Here is a 22,791-nt window from a genome sequence, read left to right on the forward strand (position 1 = left end):
GCCTTCCGCCGTGTCGATCTCGATGCGAGCTCCGTCTCGGACCTGCAGTCTCGGCAGGCGGCGCGCGCGAGCCCTCGCTCGCCTGCGCGTCGCCCCGTGATCGCGGCTCCCCGGCTCCCACTGTCTCGACATCCCTACTTCGATCGCACGTCTCGTACAATCGAGTAATTCAAGTTCTTTGATTCGATAGTTCTTGAGTTCATCATGCATAAAAAAATTAAACAAAACGCCAAGAACATGCTTCGCAATCAAACAATACATGCATACATGAATTTCGCGAAATTTAAATCCAAATAATCAGAGCCAAAGACTGGCTCTGATACCAATTGAAGGGGTTGGCAGCGGAAGCGTGCGATTTCTAATGGATCACATAATTTGATCTATTTAGCAGATTATTTAGACAAAATCTATTCGCGTAAATTATCACATGTATCATGCTCATAAGTTGAATTAAAACATGTTTTAGAACAATTTAAATCCTAAAGCATGCTTACTACGGAATTAGCCAATTGACCTCGGATCTTCTGACTGGTGTCCCGGACTATACGCTGATATTTGTATGGGCAAATCTCACCAACGTACTAGGACTCGAATAATGAAGACAGAACTTAGCTTACGGAAGAAGGCAATTTTCGAAAATTCTCTCTCTTGAGGAGGGGCCGAAAATTTTGTGAGAAAAAAAGTGTATTTTCTGTCTCCTTTATTCTCCTATTTATAATAAGTCACATATTGGGCCCAGTCAGGGATCTAAGGAAGAATTTGGACTTGGCCTCACCCAATTAGTTTTTTACTAATTAAATTGAACCCACAATTTAATATAAGCTTATATTGGAATATTACAAGCAGCCACTACAGAAGTAATATTGCACTGCCTTTCCAAATCCGAAATTACAAGTATTCCGGGTTTCCTTTTATTTGATTGATTTATTTCCCGTGCTTAAGATAGAAACATCCATTAATTAATTAATGTCTGCTATGGACTTAATTAATTAATATATTTTATTCTCCAAGAGTGGACTTAGCAAGAAACTCTTATTTATTATTCATAGAGTAATCAAACTCCAACAAGCTAGGTTCCGAATAATAAAACCTCGTTTCGAGCTCCTCTTGTGGATGTTATCAAACGAGACTCTCCTCGCGCACGATTCAACATAATAGCAATCCTAGCACCGCTAGATAGTGATCACCACTACCCAATATACCTGGATCGTTGGGTGACGAAAAACCCGCACCTTTGGTAAGTCAAAGTAGTAGATACTCAATATCGTATGCACAATGCTAACGTACATTGATTAAGAAATTAATTATTAAGACCTCGTCTTTCAGTAGATAGCATAAAGACTCGTCTTGCTGTTAGATCCATTCAGTGCTATATCACACCAACGTCATCATATTTCAATAAGGCTTAGAAATAATCGAACTGACATTGCAACCTTTCACGATAGGTAGTCTAGGCCTATCTAGGTTGTGAAACTCATATTTTTCTTTGTTCGGAACTGACCGCGTACCTTAAATTAGGCGCAGCCCACAACCGGTCTACTAGAACAAAGACTTAGACTTTTGTTATGTTCGCTTATACATTTAAATATGCAATAAACATCCATTAAATGTAAAACATAACAACATTATGACAAAAATAATCTGTTTGCATTTATTGGAAAATAACAATTAGAGTTTTACAGTATTCAATCACTCGAAATGTGATTTCTAGTATACAAACCCTAACAAGAAGTGGCCTCCTCGTTCTTGAGTTCTGCTGCTATACGAGCGGCCTTTTCTCCTTTGCTGAGTTTCTTCAGAAACTCCTTCATGAGTTGGTCTGGATCAGACTCGTCAACCGGTGGTGGGGCTGTGGTTGAAGGTGTGGCGGCAGAGGTTGCAGGCGGAACAGTGGAAAGTTTGGTTATCGCCGCCCTTGATTCCGGTTGTTCTTGTGACGACGACGTCGCCACCACCTCTGTCTGAGGAACGGACGGTGGCTTCCTTGCTGGTGGATTTTCTGTCGGCAGTTTTGTTGACGACTCATCGGCCGTAGACTTGATAGGTTGGGGATTCTTCCTCCGGGTTTTATGTTGTGGTGGTTTGTTCTCTATGGTGGCTGGATCGGAAATTGGTGGTGGTTGATGGCGGTTTCGCCGGAAACTGACACAAAGAAAATTTGGAATGATGAGTTGAAGGTTTTGAAAATTTTGTTGGAGAAGTTAAAAGAGAATGGGGGAAGTTATTTTAGGAAAATAGAGAAAAGGAAAAAGGCAAAGGAAATAAGGAATTAAAAGGAAAAGGAAGGGAGAGGGGCGGTTGCATGCTGACGCCATCGATAAGCAACGGTACGCCTCCCCTCAAAATTTGAATTTTGAATTTTGAAATTTTTTGAATTTTTAAACTTTCTCTCAATTTTACCGAAAAAATACTCATCCTCATCTTTTTGCTGAAATTCGATTTGCTCTCACATAACCACACTTAGAAGAATATTTAAACTAAAAGACGAGACATCTGAGCAACCTGGCCAAGGGGATGCGGATCCAAAATATTTTAAATTTCAAAACTGCTTGCCCAAGTTTGCTCGATGTTTCATAAATATTTTTGGAAAATTTAATTTTTTTTCTTTGTTTGGATTTTTTTGAGTTATATAAAAACATATTCACATTATTTAAAAAATATGCGTAGGTATTCTTGGGAGTATGCTGGTTTAGTTTACAGATTTAAAAACTCTTTTCCTTTTTACCTGACCCAGCAATTCCCTAAGAATACCTAGCAACCTAACCAGTTAGGCAATAGTGGAGAGCATGTGTAGTGGAATCTCTTCCACTACGCACATCTCTGAACTATCCCTAAACACTTTGACCCTGTGACCATTAACAAGAAACGGGATAGAGTTAGAGGGGCTTCCCTGAATTTCCACGGCTCCATTCGCTCGGAAGCCAACGATTGTGTAGGGTCCTATCCACTTAGACTTTAGTTTCCCGGGCATCAGCTTGAGCCTTGATTGGAATAAGAGCACTTTCTGACCAACTTGCAATTGCTTGACCCGGAGGTTTTTGTCATGCCATAACTTGGTTTTCTCCTTATACCACATCGCGGCGTCATACGACTCAAGCCTAAGTTCCTCCAGCTCTTGCAGTTGCAGTTTTCTCTCCTCCTCAGATGTCTGGGGTTTCATGTCCATCTCCTTAACAGCCCAATAAGCTTTATGTTCAACGCCGACAGGTAGGTGACACATTTTGCCAAAAATAAGCCTGTAGGGTGACATTCCAATGGGAGTTTTGAACGCAGTTCGATAGGCCCATAAGGCATCGTAGAGCCGTTTACTCCAATCTTTCCTTGAAGGATTCATTGTTTTCTCCAGAATAGCCTTGATTTCTCTATTTGAGACTCTGCCTGACCATTTGCATAGGGGTGGTAAGGAGTAGATAACCGATGGTGAGCACCATACTTTCTCATCAATGCTTCAATAGTCCTATTGCAGAAATGGGTTCCCTAATTAGAAATAATGGCCCAGGGTACACCATACTGGTTAAATATATTGGTCTTCAGAAATTTCGTGACTTCTTTTGACAAACACGAACTTGTAGCTTTGGCCTCTATCCATTTGGGCACATAGTCCACCGCAGCCAGAATATAAGTGTTCCCATATGATGATGGGAAGGGACCCATGAAGTCCATCCCCCAAACATCGAAAATCTCACAGACAATTATAAGAACCTGCAGCATTTCATCCCTCGCAGAAATCCCCCCGGTCTGTTTGTATCTAGCGCAACTTTGGCCAGTAAAACCCGCTATCTAAAACTTTCCGAGCTGTCTTTCTTGGTCCAAAGTGACCACCACATGCCAGTGCATGGCAATGATTCAAGACATCCTTTTGCTCCCACTCGGGGATACATCTCTTAATTATTTGGTCTAAGCCCATCCTCCAGAGGTAAGGGTCATCCCAGAAATAATACATGGCTTCACTCTTTAGTTTCATCCTCTAGGCACGGGAAATGTCTGGTGTACTAGGCAACTCTCCCGTGATCAAGTAATTTGCCAGATCTGCAAACCAAGGTTCTGCATTCAGCTTACACTTCCCTTTGTCTAAATCCCCTTGGCCGGTTAATGCTAACACTGCCGGCCAACTAATAGGTCTAGGGGATTCCATCACATAGTACATATATTCCTCTGGGAATGCATCTGGTATATCCTCTTTATTATCTCCCTGAAGTATCCTACTTAGGTGATCAGCCACCATGTTCTCAGTGCCCTTCTTGTCTCTGACCTCCCAATCGAACTCTTGAAGTAACAAAACCCAGCGAATCAATCTCGGTTTAGACTCCTTCTTGACTAACAGATATTTGATAGCTGCATGGTCTGTGAACACAATTACCCTTAACCCTAGTAGATATGGTCGGAACTTCTCGAATGAGTTTACAACAACTAGCATTTCTTTCTCTGTGGTGTCATAATTCTTCCGGGTCTGGTTGAGAGTCTTCGAGGCATAGAAAATTACATAGTTTTTCTCGTCAATCCTTTGACCTAGCACTGCTCCAACCGCGAAGTCACTAGCGTCGCACATTACTTCGAATGGGTGATTCCAGTCCGGAGCTCTGATGATTGGGGCCGAAACAAGCTTATCTTTCAAAAGTTGGAAAGCCCCTTGACATGTTTCGTCGAATGTGAAATCTACATCATTCTGCAGGAGACGAGTAAGCGGTTGTGCAATCTTTGCAAAATCTCTGATGAACCTCCGGTAAAAACCAGCGTGGCCTAAGAACCCTCTTACTTCCCTCTGATTTGTAGGGTAAGGTAGCTTCGAGATCACATCCACGTTCGCCTTGTCTACTTGAATACCTCTCTCGGATACAACATGGCCTAGGACGATGCCTTCAGGGACCACGAAATGACATTTTCTCAAAGTTGAGGACGAGGTTCTTCTCTTGACATCTCATCAGTACAACATCCAAATGACCTAGGCACGACTCAAATGAATCCCCATAAATAGCGAAGTCGTCCATAAAGATTTCTATATGCATTTAGTGTGATGAAAATGCGATGGGGAATTCTCCGTTCCCCATCCTACTATCCGATTCAAATACAAAACAGACTTATAATGACTTATTTCTTTCTCAATAACTTCATCAGAGGTCAAATGGACTCTGATCCATTTGAAATGCAGCTTGAGCCAGAGAACTTATCTGCGGATGATGTTCTTGAAAATGCAGAAGTAGATTTCGTTGAGTCAGTAGATCCAACAGCAGAGTGGAATCAGAAAAGGGACAACTGTGACATATTCATATGGAACCAAGTTAACCATTTATACATTTGTTTGTTTTTTTATTGAATTGATATGTATTGTTGAGTTGACTATACTTCAATAGTTGATATTTGTTTTCAGCCTCCAAATTGATTGTGTTGTTCGGTTCCTTTTTTTGTGTGTAGGAGCATGGAGTTGAACCGTGACACAGCCGTGAAGGGGCCACCCTGTGCGTGTGGGGCTGTTAACATGCTGTTGCTACGCGCAGGGGAAGCTGCAACTCATCCTGGCCGTTACTACTACAAATTTCCCAATTATGGAAAACATGTGAAATCCTTTATTTGGTGTGATGATTACCAGAGCAGGCCAAGAAGTGCTACCGAGAGGGTTACATCGGGGGCTCGAGAAGTGCATGCTGCTCGCCTACTCCATATCCAAGTCGTCTTCATGTTTATGGTTGTTGTAATATTTTTATTTGGGATTGTAATTGGCCGCCTACTTTAGAACTTCTATTTCTTACTATCTGGTAGTTTTTGTATGGGATTGTAATCGACTATTCTATACTTTTGTTATATATAGTAGTCACTCAGACAATCTACTTGTTCTGAACTTAATTGTGGTATGATGTTATTTTGATGTTATGTTTATTTCAACAAGTTATTTTGAGTTTTGAGTATAACTTTGTAGGATAGAGGGACTACTTTGTAAACCCCTCAATGCTCACGAAATAGGCTTCTATTGAATGTGATGCCGACATATACCTTCCAACCACTCATTTTGCAGACACCAGAAGTAGATAGTCTTGAGATATTATATTTTTCATTCAGTACACTCACCCACCGAGAAGTAAATATGGAGTACTTGGCCGTAGTTGTGCATTGAAGTCATTTTTTGGGTTGTTGTTAAGGAACCAATCTTAAATACTGTCACCCCCTTGCTAAATTGAGCACACTTCCTAAACTAAGCACTTGTCTGGACACTGGCAATGTCACTCGAAATTCCACCACAGTCGGTGTTTCTTTACAATGGCAAATGGACGGAGGAGGTGGATAACCTCTTTCTCACCACAATGATAAGGCTAAGGGATGCCTCCAATTGGAGTGGTTTCGCCGTTCCCACCCACTTCTTGATGGAGGTATCTGACGTTGTGTACGAAAAACTCAAAATTTGATTCACTAGAGATGAGCTATATGATCAACTTCAAAGTTTGGAGAATCGCTTCGGGTCGTTCAATAATGTGATTGATGTCTTAGGCGTGATATGGAATGCAAACCCGAACATCATCACAGCGAGCGACGATATATGGAGGTCTATTTTTAAGGTATGGTATACTGCGAAGATATTTTTGATGTATCGTTATTACTCATATAATATTCTGCAGTGATCCACTATTTATCTATATATTTTGTAGAATCTTCAAGCCCTGGTGCCTGGTGGAGGAATTAGTTTGTTTGACATAGCTCCCATAAGTAGTAACTTCTCGTCGCATATAGTAGTTGTATTAGTGCTTTTGTAGTTTATGGTGGTTATCAACTATCGATCTCTAGGTGTAACCGGTTGCCTTGTAGTGCAGGCTTTTGTGTTTCACTCTTTTTACCTGTACATGGCCTAAGAAATCCTTAAGTTAAGAACTGATGTAACCAACATCTTTGTATAAAAGATTGTGTGATTAATGATGTTATTATTAGATACAATGTGTGCTGATTGCTTCAAGTCTTATGTATACCTATTTACCACTTCGTGAACCAAAAAAATGATGAAATCATACTACACATTCAGAACATATCACATACAAAAACATAGGAAACTTCATTACTTCCTTACATAGGAAACCCTAAGTACTACGAAACTTCACTACTTGGTCCTGGATATATGACTGCAAGTCCCACCCTAGTTACTACTATTTACAAGACAAAAGCCCTAACCACATCAGAAGAAGGATTACTTGCACTAGCCATTACATACATATTTTGTTAAGATAAAAGCCAAAATACTAGATCAGACCAAGTGAAGTGAACACCCAAGCAACTATACCTGCCCAGCTCGTTTCTCAGCAAGCACACGAAGTGCATATGCAGGACGAGCAATTGGCGGCATCCCCATTAAGAAATCATGACGAGTCGGGTTTGCAACAAGAACTTCACCAATGTCGAAGGTGTCCAGCATTGAGAGACCATCAATGGTGCTCAGAACCTCATACGCATCCTTTCTCGACTTGCTCAGATCCACCTCGTACCCAATCCTCGTGGACAACATCTCTAGGCGTGTGTTGGAGTCATCATGAATCTACTTCAGTAAATCCACCATTCCACCAATATGGGTGGAAAGTTTAGCCCTCTTTGCCTTTTTGGATGTTACTGGGGCACCACGGTCCATCCCCTCGGGGCTTTCCCCTGCAGATTCTGATGCAGCTGTAGCCGGAGATCCGAGGTTTCCCCAATTTTCATCCAACGAGCCTACGTAGTCGCTATTAGGAGTTGGTGTAGGAGCATTAGCCCGAACTCTGGCTCTGATCGTAGCATCAGAGATGTCTTCAGCGCTGGTCCCGCTAGCACTATCTTTACCAAAGATCTATTTCCAATCATCCCACAAGGGCCAAGGTCTGTTCCTAATGAAACGGACGTGACTGTCAACCTGTAAGAATTAACCAACTGTTAGAATTTGTGTGTCTACTATATCAATGTGCCAATGTGGAGAAGATGAGACCTACCCGTATGATCTGCTCCCACTGCTAATCTTCACAATCAACCATGAAATCACCACGCAAGTTGAACCCCACACCACTGTGGTTCAGCACCCCTTGAAGACTATAGTAGTTTTTTTTCCAAGCGCTAATTTTGGATGTGATGTTGGGGTTTACCTTCAAATCAGTGGCAGGGAACTCACGTCGGAGAGCCTCTTCTACCTTTGCAAGGTACCCGGCTCTAAATCCGTTATCGGATTTCCAACTTAGTGCAGCAAGATCTTTCAGCGTGGAAATCAGAATTTTCTGCTCCTTCCGCGACCAGATGCGACGATGACGTGCGGCAGCCCCTTGCATAGCAGCCCTGCCGAGTCCATTGCCAGCTACAAAATCGACAAACATGAAGGAAAACATAGTATACTTTACATGTCGCTGATGAAAATATCAATCAATCCATGATTCATAATTAAATGACGGGAATCTACCTTGAGGATGAACTCTTCCACCCAAATCCATGCTCGCTACTGCAATCCCCTGAATATAACAAGCGGCATATGCCGAAAGATATTAGAAAAAACGAGAACTTAAAAACAAAATAGGAAAAATATTAGTTCATAACACAGCAAAGCGTTGGAGAAGAAATTACTGATATAATGCTTCAAAGACCAAGAATGTTCACCGCTACTCTGGAGTGATAGTCGAATGAGACAAGGGTGTTAAATAGGCGCTCCATAAAAGCGCCAAAATTTTGAATTCCCCCCCCCCCCTCCCCCCGGAAATAAATTCCCCGCCTGGGTTGATGGATAGGCGGAAAAAGAAGCCGCCAAATTTTTTATTTTGTCTACCACCAAAAAACGAATTCCCGCCAGTGTGATCTGCAGCCAATAATTAAATCCTACCAAGGGTATTTGTGGAAATAACGGGTTAAATACGACTCCCGAATTCACTACCAAACAGCTGATTATTTGTATAACTGGGTCCCGCAATTCATATCAAACAGTGGATAAAGACGAGTTGACATGAGGGAATAGTGCAATATGTATAATTAGCTAACTATAGTTCATATAACATGTCAGAATACCAAATGCGCCCTAACGCAACCTTATATATAAGTTTTAAATGATACGTGAGTAAAATGAGTTAGTGGAATATGAGATTTCTTTACCATTTATAGAAATAATGAACCGAGAATCCTATTCGTGGACGAGCTAAAATGGAAAAATGAGACTTATATTCACGAACGGAGGGAGTATATAAAAATACTCCTGACTCATTCTCATTTTTCTTCACAAAGTCAAATAATTTTTTAAAACTTAAAATAAGACGGAGAGAGTAACCAAATTACGGTCAAGTAATTTGCACAATTAATGATGAAAATATGAACAAAAGTTAGTGGGAGAATGAAAATTTTGTATAGTTTTTTTTATAAATAACATATTTATAGATAATTTTAGAATAAATTTGAATGATAAAAAAACAATAATAAACGGTAACAGTAATATTTGAGGAAACGAGATTTTTTCAGTTTTTGCCAATTTAAAAGAAATTACAGTCAAATATGAAACCACTCGCGAGCCGGCGAGTGCTTATCGCGTCGGAATGGGCTCACCCCTCAAGGTTGGGCGGCCCGGTGCGGTGACCCGTCCCCGTCCCCGTCCCATCTTAGCGGGACTGGCCAACACCATATCGGGCCAACTGTCGTGGATGCTCTCAGTTGGGATGTAAAGCCAAACAGAATATATCAGTCTCATTTCACATTATTTCCTCAAACAAAAAATTGTGTAGTTTGGATTCCATTTGTAGTATTATCGAAAAAATTGTCGTGAGATCTCCGGCGCAGCACATGCCGCTGCCGCTGCCTATCGCTCGCCTAACCTTCAATCAGTTTACAAACAATACTTTTAGCAAGGTCAAAGGTCTGTCTTTGTCAATGGTCACAGCTTCTTCCGGTGGAGGCGGCGCATTCACCACGCTCAAAGAGAGAGTCTCTTTTGACAAAGAAATCAAGAAAAGCAAATTCATCGCCATCGCCGCCCCTATCTCTGATGAGCCCTCCGCTTTCTCCTTTCTTTCCGAGGTCAATTTCACCAACCCCCCTTTCTTCATTTTCAATTTCAATGTCAATTTCAATTTCAATCGCCTTATCCCATTTTGTGGGATTTGCTTATCAGGTTCGTGAATCCCGTGCCACTCACAATTGCTGGGCTTACAAGGTCTCATTTTGCTTTATGCTTTTCATCATCGCAGAAATTTTATGTGTTTTTAGCTTCACTTTCTCAAAATTGAGCTTTTTTGGGGAGATGTTTCTCTTCCTTAACTAAGAATGATGACAATCTACATTTTGGCTATGAAATTGAAAGTAGAAATGACAACTAAGGATACAAAATGTAGCTCATTTGTGTTGAAATCTTGGAAATCTGATACTTGGTTTTAGATTGGAGATCAGTTTCGGAGTAACGATGACGGTGAACCATCTGGAACAGCTGGCAAGCCAATACAATCGGCAATTGAGTCTTCCGGAATAGATAGAGTTATGGTGGTTGTTATCAGGTTATGTTCGTGTATTATCATGACATGTCTATGTTTATATGCATTATATCCCGCTCGATCCACGCATTTGAAAAATGTACCATGAAACAGTAATTGCGCGTAGTTTCCAGCAATCACAAGCTTGTGTTGTGGTCAGGAATATGTTCGTGTGGTCTACTTCACAAACGTTGCCTTATCTTCTTGAATGCTCTAGTTCTGTAATTAACTGTACCATTGGTGAATTGATATGTTTCTCTTTGGTTAGGTACTTTGGAGGAATCAAACTTGGCACTGGAGGATTGGTTAGAGCTTACGGAGGTGTAGCTGCAGAATGCTTAAAAAATGGCCAAACTTGTCTTGTGAAATCCAAAGTAATAAAGTTTCCTAAATCTCCTTTGCTATTCGACTTTTCCCAGTGAATTTCGTCTACACTCATGAAATTTGATTACACCCTTTTACAGATTCATGCGTGTAAGCTTGCATATTTCCATTTAAGCCTGGATGAAGCACCTGTATATGATTAACATTTCTTGTTTTTCTTGGCTGTAGGTTCCTATGGGTTTGGAGGTCACGTTTGATCTTTTGGGAGTTCTATACCACCAAGTAAGTTGAAATTATTGAATACATAATACTAATTTCTTTTTAAATTATAGTTCTATATGTTCTTATTTTCCCATTGACATGAATGAGATTTGTTGGATTTTGTAGTGATTAAAATAAAAACTATAAACTCCTAAATTTGATTTATATAATTGCGTTGAAGTCTCGAATGAGTAAAAGCTAAATTGTTCTGAATGCTAACTTCCTAGATCATAATGAAAATGAGGTTACCGAGTTGCTGCTGCTCCTCAAGTTAGTCAAGTATTAGTAACCGTTTGAGCGTCCTTGTTAATGTGCAGCTTCAGTCTTTTCAAGCTGAGGACATCAAGCAGGATTACGATACAGGAAAAGATAATGTTACAATTGTCACTTTCAAAGTTGATTTACAACATTGGTGGTTTTGTCTTGTGAAAAAATTGTGATGGTTTGGAGATCATGGATACTTGATTATGAGTTTGAGTGCCTAGTTAGAAGTCATCCCCAACACTCCATATCCTTACTTCGGCCATCCCTAGACCAAAAGACTAGAGGAAATTTTCAGCTTAAACACCCCATTCATCCTTAGAAGAAGAGAGATCCTCAACCTTCAACACCTCATGTTGGAAGCCTCGAGAAAAGAACTGGAAGTAAAGAAAAGCCTAAGCAGTAGAGAAGGATTAGAGAATTTAATCCATGCCTTAGGGGCATTTTCGGTGGAAAAATAGGCCAAATAGTAATAAAGTACCATAGATGAGATTACCTTCTATTGTTTCATTAGGTCTTTATACTAATGTATTTTGATCTAAGAAGTTTTTATACTTTTATGTTTAAAATAATAAAATATCATGTATTAGTGTAAAGAACTTAAGATATGTCAACATACTCCCTTCGTCCCCAAAGAATATGCACTTTGGCTTCGGCACGAATTTTAATATAAAATTGGTAAAATAAGAGAGAGGTAGAAAGAAAAAATAATTAAAGTATTGTTAGTAGAGAATGAGTTCATCTTCATTAGAGAGAAAAGACTTTCTAAAATTAGAAAGTGCATATTTTTGTGGGGCGGACTAAAATGGAAAGAGTGCATATTCTTGTGGAACGGAGGGAGCAGTATGTAATCTGTATAAAAAATTTATAATTACTCCAACACAATGTCCCTTAAATATTGTCACAGTTTGACCGGGCACATGTTTTAATATATGTAATGGAAAATGAGTTTAAAAAGTTGGTAGAATTTGTTAAAAGTATTAATATTATTATAAAATGTGAGAGAATATTCTAATTTATATTCTACTACTATATGAGGGTGTTCGGTTGGCAAGATTAAATCTTTTGATTAAATATGTATCATGTTTGGTTCATAAGATTGAACCTTTTAACTTAATCCTAGATGGATAGTCTCATGATAATTAGTTATAGTCTCCCCCCTCCAACTAAAATAATCTCACAACTTAATCCTAAATGGATGGTCTCATGATATTAGTCATGGCAATCGAACGCCATCTACATATACAAATGAGTTAAATATAGTATGCTACTACTATATATTTAAATGAGATAAATATAGTATCCTAACAATCAAGATTTTAATGTCAACTTGACTTAATAAAAATCACAATTAAATAATTAAATACGATAATGATTTGCTACCTAAAATGTGACGATGTCATTTTAGTGATGCCGTAGTGTAATGTACACTGGCGACGTACGCATAGAGGCCAACTAGCTAAACCCCCTATTAAATTCATTTTTCTAAATTTTTCTGTATAAAATCTTTAAATTTTATCAAATTTTATTTAAATAATTTCGTAAATGCCTCTAATAATGTTTTTTTTTCACATCAGGTAAATATCTCATCAAGTTATGTTAGCTTTAAAATCTTTATTAGTCGCAAAATCAGATAAAACAATAATTTGTCATTAAAATAAGAAAAAAAAATCAATAGTTCGACAATTTCACTGCATATTTCAAAGTTAGTACATGCAGATTTCAGAATTTAGAGCTCTAAACGTCCCCGAAATAAAACACATTCATGCGTGTAAAAAAAGACATGAAATTTAAAATAAAAAAGTCGTCCTAGAAAATTGAAGAAATGCAGAAATGAAAAAAATTGTTAGCAATCACGAAAAAAACGTGAAAACCCCTCTTTCTTCCTTCTCATCATAAGAAAATGGATCTGATATTCTACAGAAACAACAGCGGCAATCCCTTCTGCGTCGAAATCAAAGAGAATCTTATACATCGACAGAAACAGCGTCGAGTTGATGTTAGAATCAAAGAGAATCTTATACATCTACAGAAACAGCGGCAACAGTTCTATTTCATTACGAATCTTAAATCATTCATTAATTAGTCGAGTTGAAGACTGTACAAATACTAATTTTCAATACATAACTAGCACTGGCCAGCTCCTCCAAAACCGACAGAAACAGCGTCGGCGTCCTTGTTGAATTGCCTAAGCACGTCGCTTTCTTAGGCCCCAAAACAAATACCTTCAATCATATTATTATCATAACTATAAATACCTTCAGTTTTCATCCGACGACCCAAAGGATATAGTCCGACTACTGGGACTTGTTCTGGCGGCGGAGCCCTAATTGGATTCAGATGACGTCACTGCAACAAACAAACACACCCTCTTCTGGAGTTCTGGATGGTTAAAGTCGACGACGACGATCACATCGCGCTGAGAAACGCGGGCAACGACTACTTCTGCCTCAACGCGCACCATAACCAACGGGACCAAATTGAGAGTGCAGGAGCTGGTGTTGGAGAGGAAGATCTACAACGTGGTGTATCAGATGGAGGACTCGAGGATATATGGCAAGACGCCTTTTCTGGCGGGCTCGACCATGCTCACCAACGACATGGATCACGAGAACACGATGACAGACGAGAAATCTTACTTGTTTACTCGGGGCGTGACTGTGAAAACAGGTGACGTTTCTGCATCATAATTAGTTGTGTTCTTTATTTACCAGTTCAGTCATTATCCGTACGTTTCTGCATCAACAGGGGTGGAGACCAGCATCAAAACGAAGGTGCCCTGGATTACAGAAGCAGGGATTAAAGTGTCGTTTGAGATAAGCAGGTCGTTTCAGTGGGACGAAACCACCAAGACTACTACAACAGTTTCTGCTTCAGGCACAGTTCCTGTGCCGGCGAAGAGTAGGGCTGTAGTGGATTATGTTGGGACAATAGGCACCTGCAATATCCCTTTTTCTTACTCTTAGGAAGACCACAGTTCCCTCAACGGTGCAGTTACTTATTCCAATCAGATTGATGGTATCTACGAGGGAGTTAATTGTTACAACTTCAACTTTCATGTCAGATCAACTCACACCCTCTGAACGAGTCGAGCATGTCTATAAGCTCCCTCCCTTCTGGGTTTTCTTTATCAGTTGGTTTTCTTTATCAGTTCTTTCCCAGATTGTATTGCACTCAAACCGGTCTTAGAACGTTTTCTTTGTCGCTTCTTTCCCAGATCGAACCGGTCTTGGAACGTTCTATGAATGTCTTCTTTATTTCACTCATAATAAATCATCATTTCCTTATCTCTCTTTTTCTCCCTACAAACCCTAACCCTAGTTTCCTCATTCCCGAAACTCAGATGAAACAAGGTTTTTATATCTTATCAAATCATTCACTAGTATAAGTTTTCCACTTTTCAAATTACTAGCAAACTGTTAAGTTAAGACAACATTAATTTATTACAAGATACAGATTTTTAAGCACATTGAAGTTCTATTAATCCAATCTGGAAAGTGTTGGGACAAAAGAGTTGAAGCAAATCGACAAATTGAGTCGAAAGGGTCATTCGTAGTAGCGATGTGGTTTTCAACGAGTAGGTGTTGTACATGGACAAGGTTGAATGCATCGAGTTCTGATAGTACTCATCCCCAAGTGGTACATAGAACATTTATTTTTGTTTTTTTTTTGTAGAAGAACATTTATTTTTTACAATAAATGAGATCAAGCAAAATTGAAACTAAAGAGAGATGAGAGGAAAAATGGAGGAAGATACAAGGAATCAGAGAGAAAAATAAAATATAAAGATTAAAATAACAAAAAAGTGATAAAAAAAAATAGAGTAAAATTGTGCCAAATAAGTGCAAAAATAGAGTAAAATTGTGCTATATAAGTGCAAAAATAGTACCAAAATAGTGCGAAAATAGTGCAAAAGTACCTTAAATGTTGATTAAGTCTTTATTCTAAGTACAAAATCATAGATAGAGACATTCCCATATAAAGATAAATATCAAAGTGTAGTCCCAAATTAACATTAAATCAAATGAAAGAAGAGCTAGTTTCGGCATAGTTAAACGCGGATAAGTAAGGAAATGTTTCTCCATATTTACCTAAAAACTCCAACAACGAATCTCGCAAAGTCACTACATCATTGCCATCCAACGCGCCAAAGTCTTTTTCGTCCCCAGTATACTCCCAAGTCACTACATCATCGCCATCCAACGCGCCTGGATCAGAATCTAGTTCATCCACCGGATCTAACGTCGCATGATTCACCACTTTCACCAGTTATCCTGATTCCGGGATTTTTGAGTCACACATCCAACAAGTGTTTGATTCAATGAGCATAGTTCTGCTTCATTCGACTTGTTTATCCGAAAAAGAAGATTTATATTGCTCACGAATAGTCTCCCCTCTTTCTCGCTATTTGTGATGGTGACACTCACAAGCGAAGGGTGGCATTTTCTGAGCAAACACAGCACAAGCAACCAAACACAACAACATCGAAAGAGAGACTGTGCATGCATTCCTGTGTCTGTTAGTGCAGCGTATGAGTCCTCGTCATCAGATGAAGAAGACTCGTCAGATGATGAAGCCTTCTCGTGCACAAAAGCAGGTAGTTCTAGAAAGAGTTCCATCATGGCTCTACCGCTGCTGAATTTCACCCACACTTTCAAAAGTGAGGAACTGCAGATGCTGCGAGGACATGTGAAGTCCAACGAAATAGATCTGAGTTCCCTGAAGTTCCGAAGGAATGAGAAGAACCCCAACTCCTTAATCGGTGATGAGTTGATGAATTCACTCAATTCTTCACTGGTAAAGCCTGCCACCTTAGGGAGAAGCCCACAGATTTCATTAGCTGATTCAGTAGAGTGTGTAGTACTTGGAAGAGTCAAATGAACCGACTTCAATTCATAAATAGCCAAAGCAAAACGCTTCGAGACAAGGGAGTATCCACACAGATGCTTTAGGTTTTCAAACCGGCTTAATATCAACGAGAGTAGTTCCTCTGGGATGCGAGCAAAGTGATCGACCCCATTTCCCTCTTCCATTTTCCCTTGTTTCATTTTTTCAAATAACGGCCTAAAAAGTTAGATTTCAAGGTCAAAATCTCAACAATCTAACATGGCTTAAATACTTATCGAATTTGATGTGAACTAAGTTGGCCTTTTTTGTGCAGACACGATTGCATGACCTATACTAGATAAAATCAGACATGAATACGACTAAGTTGGCTTCATTACAGTCAAATAAACTTCCCAAACCATAAATTAAGTTCAAGACACAGACAATCCTTGACTCAGATTAAAATAGCTGGATGGATCTCATAAGTTTATTACTCAAAGCATGTCAAATCACTCAAGCCAATGAGGAAACAGAGGCAACTAAACTACTAGAAAAAGATACCCCATTTCCTTTTTCCATTTTCACTTGTTTCATTTTTCAAATAACAGCCTAAAAGGATATATTGCAAGGTAAAAATAATAACAATCTAACATGGCTTAAATACACACCCAATATGATATAAGGACTGAGGCAATAATAAAGTGACAGATTTCAACCGGAAAAACACAATAGACAGCGCAAATCGTGCATGAATTGTGAACTAAGTTGGCCTTTTGTGAAGGCACGATAGCACGGATTATACAAAACAAACCAGACATGAATTCGGCTTCATTACAGTCAAATAAACTTCCCAAACCATAAAATAAGTTCAAACACAGACAATCCTCGACACGAATCCATGATAGCAAGATCTAAACAAGACAATATCAAACATGAATACAGAGGAAGGAGATTATGTAAAGGCACAAAATGGATAACACAAAACATGAAAAGATGATATATAAAATAAAACGCGACATCATGAATTGCCAGATCTAACTAAGATACACATTAACAATGTTAATTATGCATAGATCTATTATTATAGTCGAGTGCAATAAATTAATACTGAAAATTTAAAGAAACCTCTCGGTAAGAAGTGAACAATATCTCCGAATCCAAGATCCCACGCTTGAATGCTTCTATCCAAAAGAAGAAACCATAAAATAGATGACCAGTTAATTCGATACGAAGATCAAACAAACTAATTGTAAGCGAAAGAAATGGAAAGAAAAACATGGGGGAAATGTTTACCTCTCCTGCTGCTATGTAAATGCAATAGAAGCAGCGGCGGCGAAAAACCCTATATTCCGTAATAAAATTTGGAACGCTTAAGGCGTATTTATATAAGAATCGAAGGTCATATCTCGTGTTGTCTTCCATTAAAACATGACTGCTTCACATATAGCTTGGCAATATGCATTTACTCATTTTTGCCAATTAATTCAGCCAGTGAGCCTTTTCCACTAAAACAAAATTCTTTAACCAGGAATGACTAACTTTACTTTTTACAATAGTGGAATAATGGAGGCAGATATCACCATCTTTCATCAAACCAAAATGCTGATGAAATCGACCCTCCTTCAATATCAGACTCTAAAACTTAAATTAGCTGGCTGGATCAAATAAATAGAGAGAGGTGAGAGAAATAATGGGGTAAAAGACAAGGAATCAGAGAGAAAAATAAAATATAAAGATTTAAATAGTAAAAAGTGATAAGAAAAAGAGTAAAATGGTGCAATTATAGTGCAAAAATAGTGCAAAAAAATAGTACGAAAATAGTGCGAAAGTAGCTCATATGTTGATTAAGTCTTTGTTCAAAGTACAAAATCATAAATACCAAACCAAATTAACACAAAATCAAATCACAGAAGTATTAGTTTGAGACTGCCAGCTTAGGGAGAAGTTCACGGATTTCATCAGCAGATTCAGTAGAGTGTGTAGTACTTGGAAGAGTCAAATGAACAGATTTCAATTCATAAATAGCCAAAGCAAAACGCTTCGAGACAAGGGAGTATCCACACGGATGCTTTAGGTTTTCAAACCGGCTTAATATCAACGAGAGTAGTTGAGCAAAGTGATCGACCCTATTACATATAGCGCTTGGCAATATGCATTTACTCATTTTTGCCAATTAATTCAGCCAGCCAGCCTTTTCCACTAAAACAAGATTCTTTAACTAGGAACGACTACTTTACTTTTATAATAGTATAATAATGGAGGCAGATAGCTCCATCTTTCATCAAACCAAAATGCTGATGAAATCGACCCTCCGTCAATTTCAAACTCTAAAACTTAAATTAGCTGGATGGATCTAATAGATTTATTATTCGAAGCATATCAGATCACTCAAACCAATGAGTAAACAGAGCCAACCTTCCATCGAAACTAAAAGTGAACTAATAGAGCAAAATGGTGCAAAATAGTGCGAAAATAGTGGGAAAATAGTGGGAAAATAGTGGGAAAATAGTGCAAAAGTTCGACAGAGATATTATTTTACAAACATGAAACATCAATTTGACGTACAAAACCATAGATAGAAACATTCGCCGATGAAGATAAATATCAAACTTAGTCCCAAATTAACATTAAACTAAATCAGAGAAGAGTCAGTTTGATGCCGGCATAGTTAACCTGGATTAGTAGTAAGGAAATGATTCTTTATGTTTACCTACAAACTCCAACAACGGATCTCGCAAGTCCTTTTTGTCCCCAGTATACTCCCAAGGCACAAAAGCTGGTAGTTCTAGAAAGAGTTCCACCATGGCTCCACCGCTGCTGAATTTCACCCACACTTTCCAAAGTGAGGAACTGCAGATGCTGCGAAGACATGTGAACTCCAACGAAATAGATCTGAGTTCCCTGAAGTTCCGAAGGAATGACAAGAACCCCAACTCCTTAATCGGTGATGAGTTGATAATTCACCCATTTCTTCACTGGTAAAGCCTGCCAGCTTAGGGAGAAGTTTGCAGATTCAAATAGTACCAAAAAAATGGAAAATAGAGAGAGATGAGAGTAAAAATGGGGGAAAAGACAAGGAATCAGAGAAAAAAATAAAATATAAAGATTCAAATAACAAACAGTGATAAGAAAAAGAGTAAAATCGTGCAAATATAGTGCAAAAAAATAGTACGCAAATTGTGCGAAAGTAGCTCATATGTTGATTAAGTCTTTGTTCAAAGTACAAAATCATAGAACCATTCACAAATGAAGAAAAATATCAAACCAAATTAACATAAAATCAAATCAGAGAAGAATCAGTTTGACGTCTGCCAGCTTAGGGAGAAGTTCAAAGATTTCATCAGCTGATTCAGTAGAGTGTGTAGTACTTGGAAGAGTCAAATGAACAGATTTCAATACATAAATAGCCAAAGCAAAACGCTTCGAGACAAGGGAGTATCCACACAGATGCTTTAGGTTTTCAAACCGGCTTAATATCAACGAGATTAGTTCCTCTGTGATACGAGCAAAGTGATCGACCCCATTTCCTTCTTTCATTTTCGCTTGTTTCATTTTTTCAAATAACGGCCTAAAAAGTGATCGAAAAAACACATTAGACAGTGTGAATTGTGCAAAACTGTGCATGAGTTGTGAACTAAGTTGGCCTTTTTGTGCAGGCACGATTGCACGAATTATACAAGACAAATCAGACATGAATTCGACTAAGTTGGCTTCGTTACAGTCAAATAAACTTCCCAAACCATAAATTAAGTTCAAGACACAGACAATCCTCAACACGACATCATGATAGCAACATCTAAACAAGACAATATCAATCATGAATACAGAGATAGGAGATTATGGAAAGGCACAAAATGGATAACCAAAACATGAAAAGTTGATACACGACATCATGAATTGCCAGATCTAACTAAGATACACATTAATATTGCATAGATCTATTATTACAGTCTAGTGCAAATGTGCAATAAATCAATACAGAGAATTTAAAGAAACCTCTCAATAAGAAGTGAACAAAATCTCCGATTCCAAGCTTCTATCCAAAAGAAGAAACCATAAAATAGATGACCAGTTATTTCGATACGAAGATCAAACAAACTAATTGTAATGGAAAGAAAAACATGGGGAGGGGGATGTTTACCTCTTCTGCTGCTATGTATATGGAATAGAAGCAGTGGCGGCGAAAAACCCTAAATTCCTTATTTCAATTTGGAAAGCACAAGGCTAGGCGTAATATATATGAATCGGAAAGTCATATCTCGTGTAACCATTAAAAACACGACTACTTCATATATAGCTTGGCAATATGCATTTACTCATTTTTGCCAATTAATTCAGCCAGCCTTTTCCACTAAAACAAGATTCTTTAACCAGGAATGACAATAGTAGAATAATCGAGGCAGATATCTCCACCTTTCATCAAACCAAAATGCTGATGAAATCGACCCTCCTTCAATATCAGACTCTATAACTTAAAATAGCTGGATGGATCTAATAAATTTATTATTCAAAGCATATCAGCTCACTCAAACCAATGAGTAAACAGAGCCAACCTTTCATTGAAACTAAACAACTAGAAACAGATACCAATTAAAGAACAAATGGAATGGGACAAGTTTAAGGCTTAACTAAAGTACTTGTGAGTGGCAGATGAGGCTATTTTAAATCTGAATTGTAAATCTGAAGAACAACTGAATGATAAGACAAGCTCTGATTCAGTTAGCAATGTTAACACAATCAATTGTATCAGGTAAAACAGATACACAGAAGAAATTAAAAGGAACATACCTTCGTCTCCTGCTAATTCATCTTCAGCTCATTTGTTTTCGCCATCAAGCACAAACAGAATCAGCCAGCAAAATGAGATTTATGACCAATTCATCAGCACAATTCTAGAAAAACAAAACCGTCTAATTTGTGAAATTAGAATTGGAATGCTAACATTATAATTAAAGCATTCCTAATCACATTTTACATTCACACATAGCACAAGTAACCAAATATTGCAACATCCAAAGAGAGACAGACAAATTGTCTTGGTCTGTTTGTGCAACGTCATCATATGAAGAAGCCTCCCCATTTCCTTCTTCCATTTTCGCTTGTTTCATTTTTTCAAGGTCAAAATCTAAACAATCTAACATGGCTTAAATGCATAAGATGCAAGGACTGAGGCAATAACACTGTGATAGATATCAGCCGAAAAAAAGCTCGAAAATTTGTGCTTTATATTTCTATCATGCAAGCCATCTAAAATGCACAATGAAGAAGATGGTAAAAGGATGCCATTCTTTCAATTATGTCGAAACAGGGTACTCCATAAATTAAGCCCTAATTTTGTTAAGAGTATCACTTTTATTTTAGTCTTTGATTTCTTTCTTTACCCATTGGATCTCGAGCTATACAGTTTGGAAGATTATACTCGACCTATTCGGTTTGAATCTTGCTACTTAGTCCATGATAATCATGTGATACTTAGTCATAGTCAAGTCTCTCTGATTTAAATAATCTCACAACTTTATTTTAGATTATATTTTGGTGTTTAATCACAAATCTACGAAAAGGTGTTGGACGAAGCAGCAGGAGCGTTTGCGTGAGCTAAGCCAGATGATTGAAGCCGAGACTCAGGAGCACTTCGACCTTGAGTCCAACAATAATGGGCACAGGCCTCGGGTTGCTGAACTCATGGACCACCTCAGGTCGTTCAATTCTATACTTCAGATTGTAGTCGTTACTTATTTTTTTTATCTTTAAGTTTCTTAATTGTTAAGATATTATTAAGTATGTCAGTTAGCTAGTTATCTACAGGGGGTGGTTATTCGGTTGGTTAATTTGGTCAAAAAACTAACCGAAATCGACCTGATCTCAAGTTCGGTTACTTAATTAATTGACCCGGTTAGAATCGGTCAGTAATCAGTTATAACCGAACTAACCGAATTGAAATTAAAATTGTTTATGGTTTTAACTTTTCATCTACTTTATTATTATTATTATTATTATTATTATATTTCTATTTACAAGTAATACATAAATTGTTTAGGCACTTTAAAAAACTTAAACTTTAAATGATCTAAAATTTTAAAAAAAATCTCTAATAATAAGTGAAGGGTTATCCTATTTTTAAAATAGTAGTAATGCTTAAGCACTTTATTGACTTTGAGAGATCTTATTTATAAAATAATATTTAGAAATTTTATAAACTTTGAGATATTATAAGTATAATTGATAGTAATGCAAATTAAAATAAACTTTTTTGCATTGCAACAGGAGACTTGACGAAATTTGGAAGTAAATTACAATTTCTTCTATTGTGACAAAGTTTGAAAGTAAGTTACAATTACTTCTATTATTAATTAAAAAATATAATTAAAATTAAAAAAATTATGGTATTAACTTTTTATTTTTCATCTACTTTTATTATTATTATTATTATTATCATTATTATTATTATTATTATTATTATTATACTCCTATTTAAAAGTAATACATAAATTGTTAAGGCACTTTAAAAGACTTAAACTTTAAATGATCTAAATTTTAAAAACTTTTCTGCAGTAATCAGTGAAGAGTTATCCTATTTTTAAAATAGCAGTAATGCTTAAGCAATAAAACTTTATTGACTTTGAGAGATCTTATTTTTAAAATAATGTTTAGACTTTAGACACTTTATGGATTTTGAGATATT

The 22,791-nt window shown here is 37.8% G+C and overlaps 2 protein-coding genes across 9 annotated transcripts; one reads left to right on the forward strand and one right to left on the reverse strand.

The window, feature by feature from the left end:
* The first annotated feature begins 9,463 nt into the window (after positions 1 to 9,463).
* Positions 9,464 to 14,569, forward strand: LOC121762950 (IMPACT family member in pol 5'region-like). 5 transcript variants are annotated; one of them, XR_006042318.1, is made up of 8 exons: positions 9,464 to 9,987; positions 10,082 to 10,123; positions 10,345 to 10,460; positions 10,705 to 10,810; positions 10,989 to 11,042; positions 12,860 to 12,892; positions 13,500 to 13,952; positions 14,031 to 14,569. XR_006042318.1 is itself a non-coding variant. In XM_042158980.1 (7 exons), exons 1-7 carry the CDS (start codon positions 9,754 to 9,756, stop codon positions 13,572 to 13,574), a joined length of 660 nt encoding a protein of 219 aa, XP_042014914.1. In that variant the 5' UTR covers positions 9,464 to 9,753; the 3' UTR covers positions 13,575 to 14,569. The 5 variants fall into 5 exon arrangements, 3 of the variants coding, with proteins under 3 accessions (XP_042014914.1, XP_042014915.1, XP_042014913.1); XM_042158980.1 differs by having other exon boundaries at positions 13,500 to 14,569; XR_006042319.1 differs by lacking the exons at positions 12,860 to 12,892; positions 13,500 to 13,952; positions 14,031 to 14,569 and adding an exon at positions 11,339 to 11,448 and having other exon boundaries at positions 10,705 to 10,910.
* A 672-nt stretch (positions 14,570 to 15,241) lies between these two features.
* LOC121761777 lies at positions 15,242 to 21,469 on the reverse strand. Of its 4 annotated transcripts, XM_042157445.1 has the most exons (5): positions 20,106 to 21,468; positions 18,820 to 19,677; positions 17,403 to 17,451; positions 17,235 to 17,290; positions 15,242 to 16,346 (listed from the first exon to the last, which is right to left on the reverse strand). In XM_042157445.1, exons 2-5 carry the CDS (start codon positions 18,978 to 18,980, stop codon positions 15,545 to 15,547), a joined length of 1,068 nt encoding a protein of 355 aa, XP_042013379.1. In that variant the 5' UTR covers positions 18,981 to 19,677; positions 20,106 to 21,468; the 3' UTR covers positions 15,242 to 15,544. The 4 variants fall into 4 exon arrangements, 3 of the variants coding, with proteins under 3 accessions (XP_042013379.1, XP_042013378.1, XP_042013380.1); XM_042157444.1 differs by having other exon boundaries at positions 18,820 to 21,468; XM_042157446.1 differs by having other exon boundaries at positions 17,403 to 17,764; positions 18,820 to 21,467.
* Between the last annotated feature and the right edge of the window lie 1,322 nt (positions 21,470 to 22,791).

The sequence above is a fragment of the Salvia splendens genome, chromosome 13, assembly GCF_004379255.2.
Source record: "Salvia splendens isolate huo1 chromosome 13, SspV2, whole genome shotgun sequence".
NCBI classification, from domain to species: domain Eukaryota; kingdom Viridiplantae; phylum Streptophyta; class Magnoliopsida; order Lamiales; family Lamiaceae; genus Salvia; species Salvia splendens.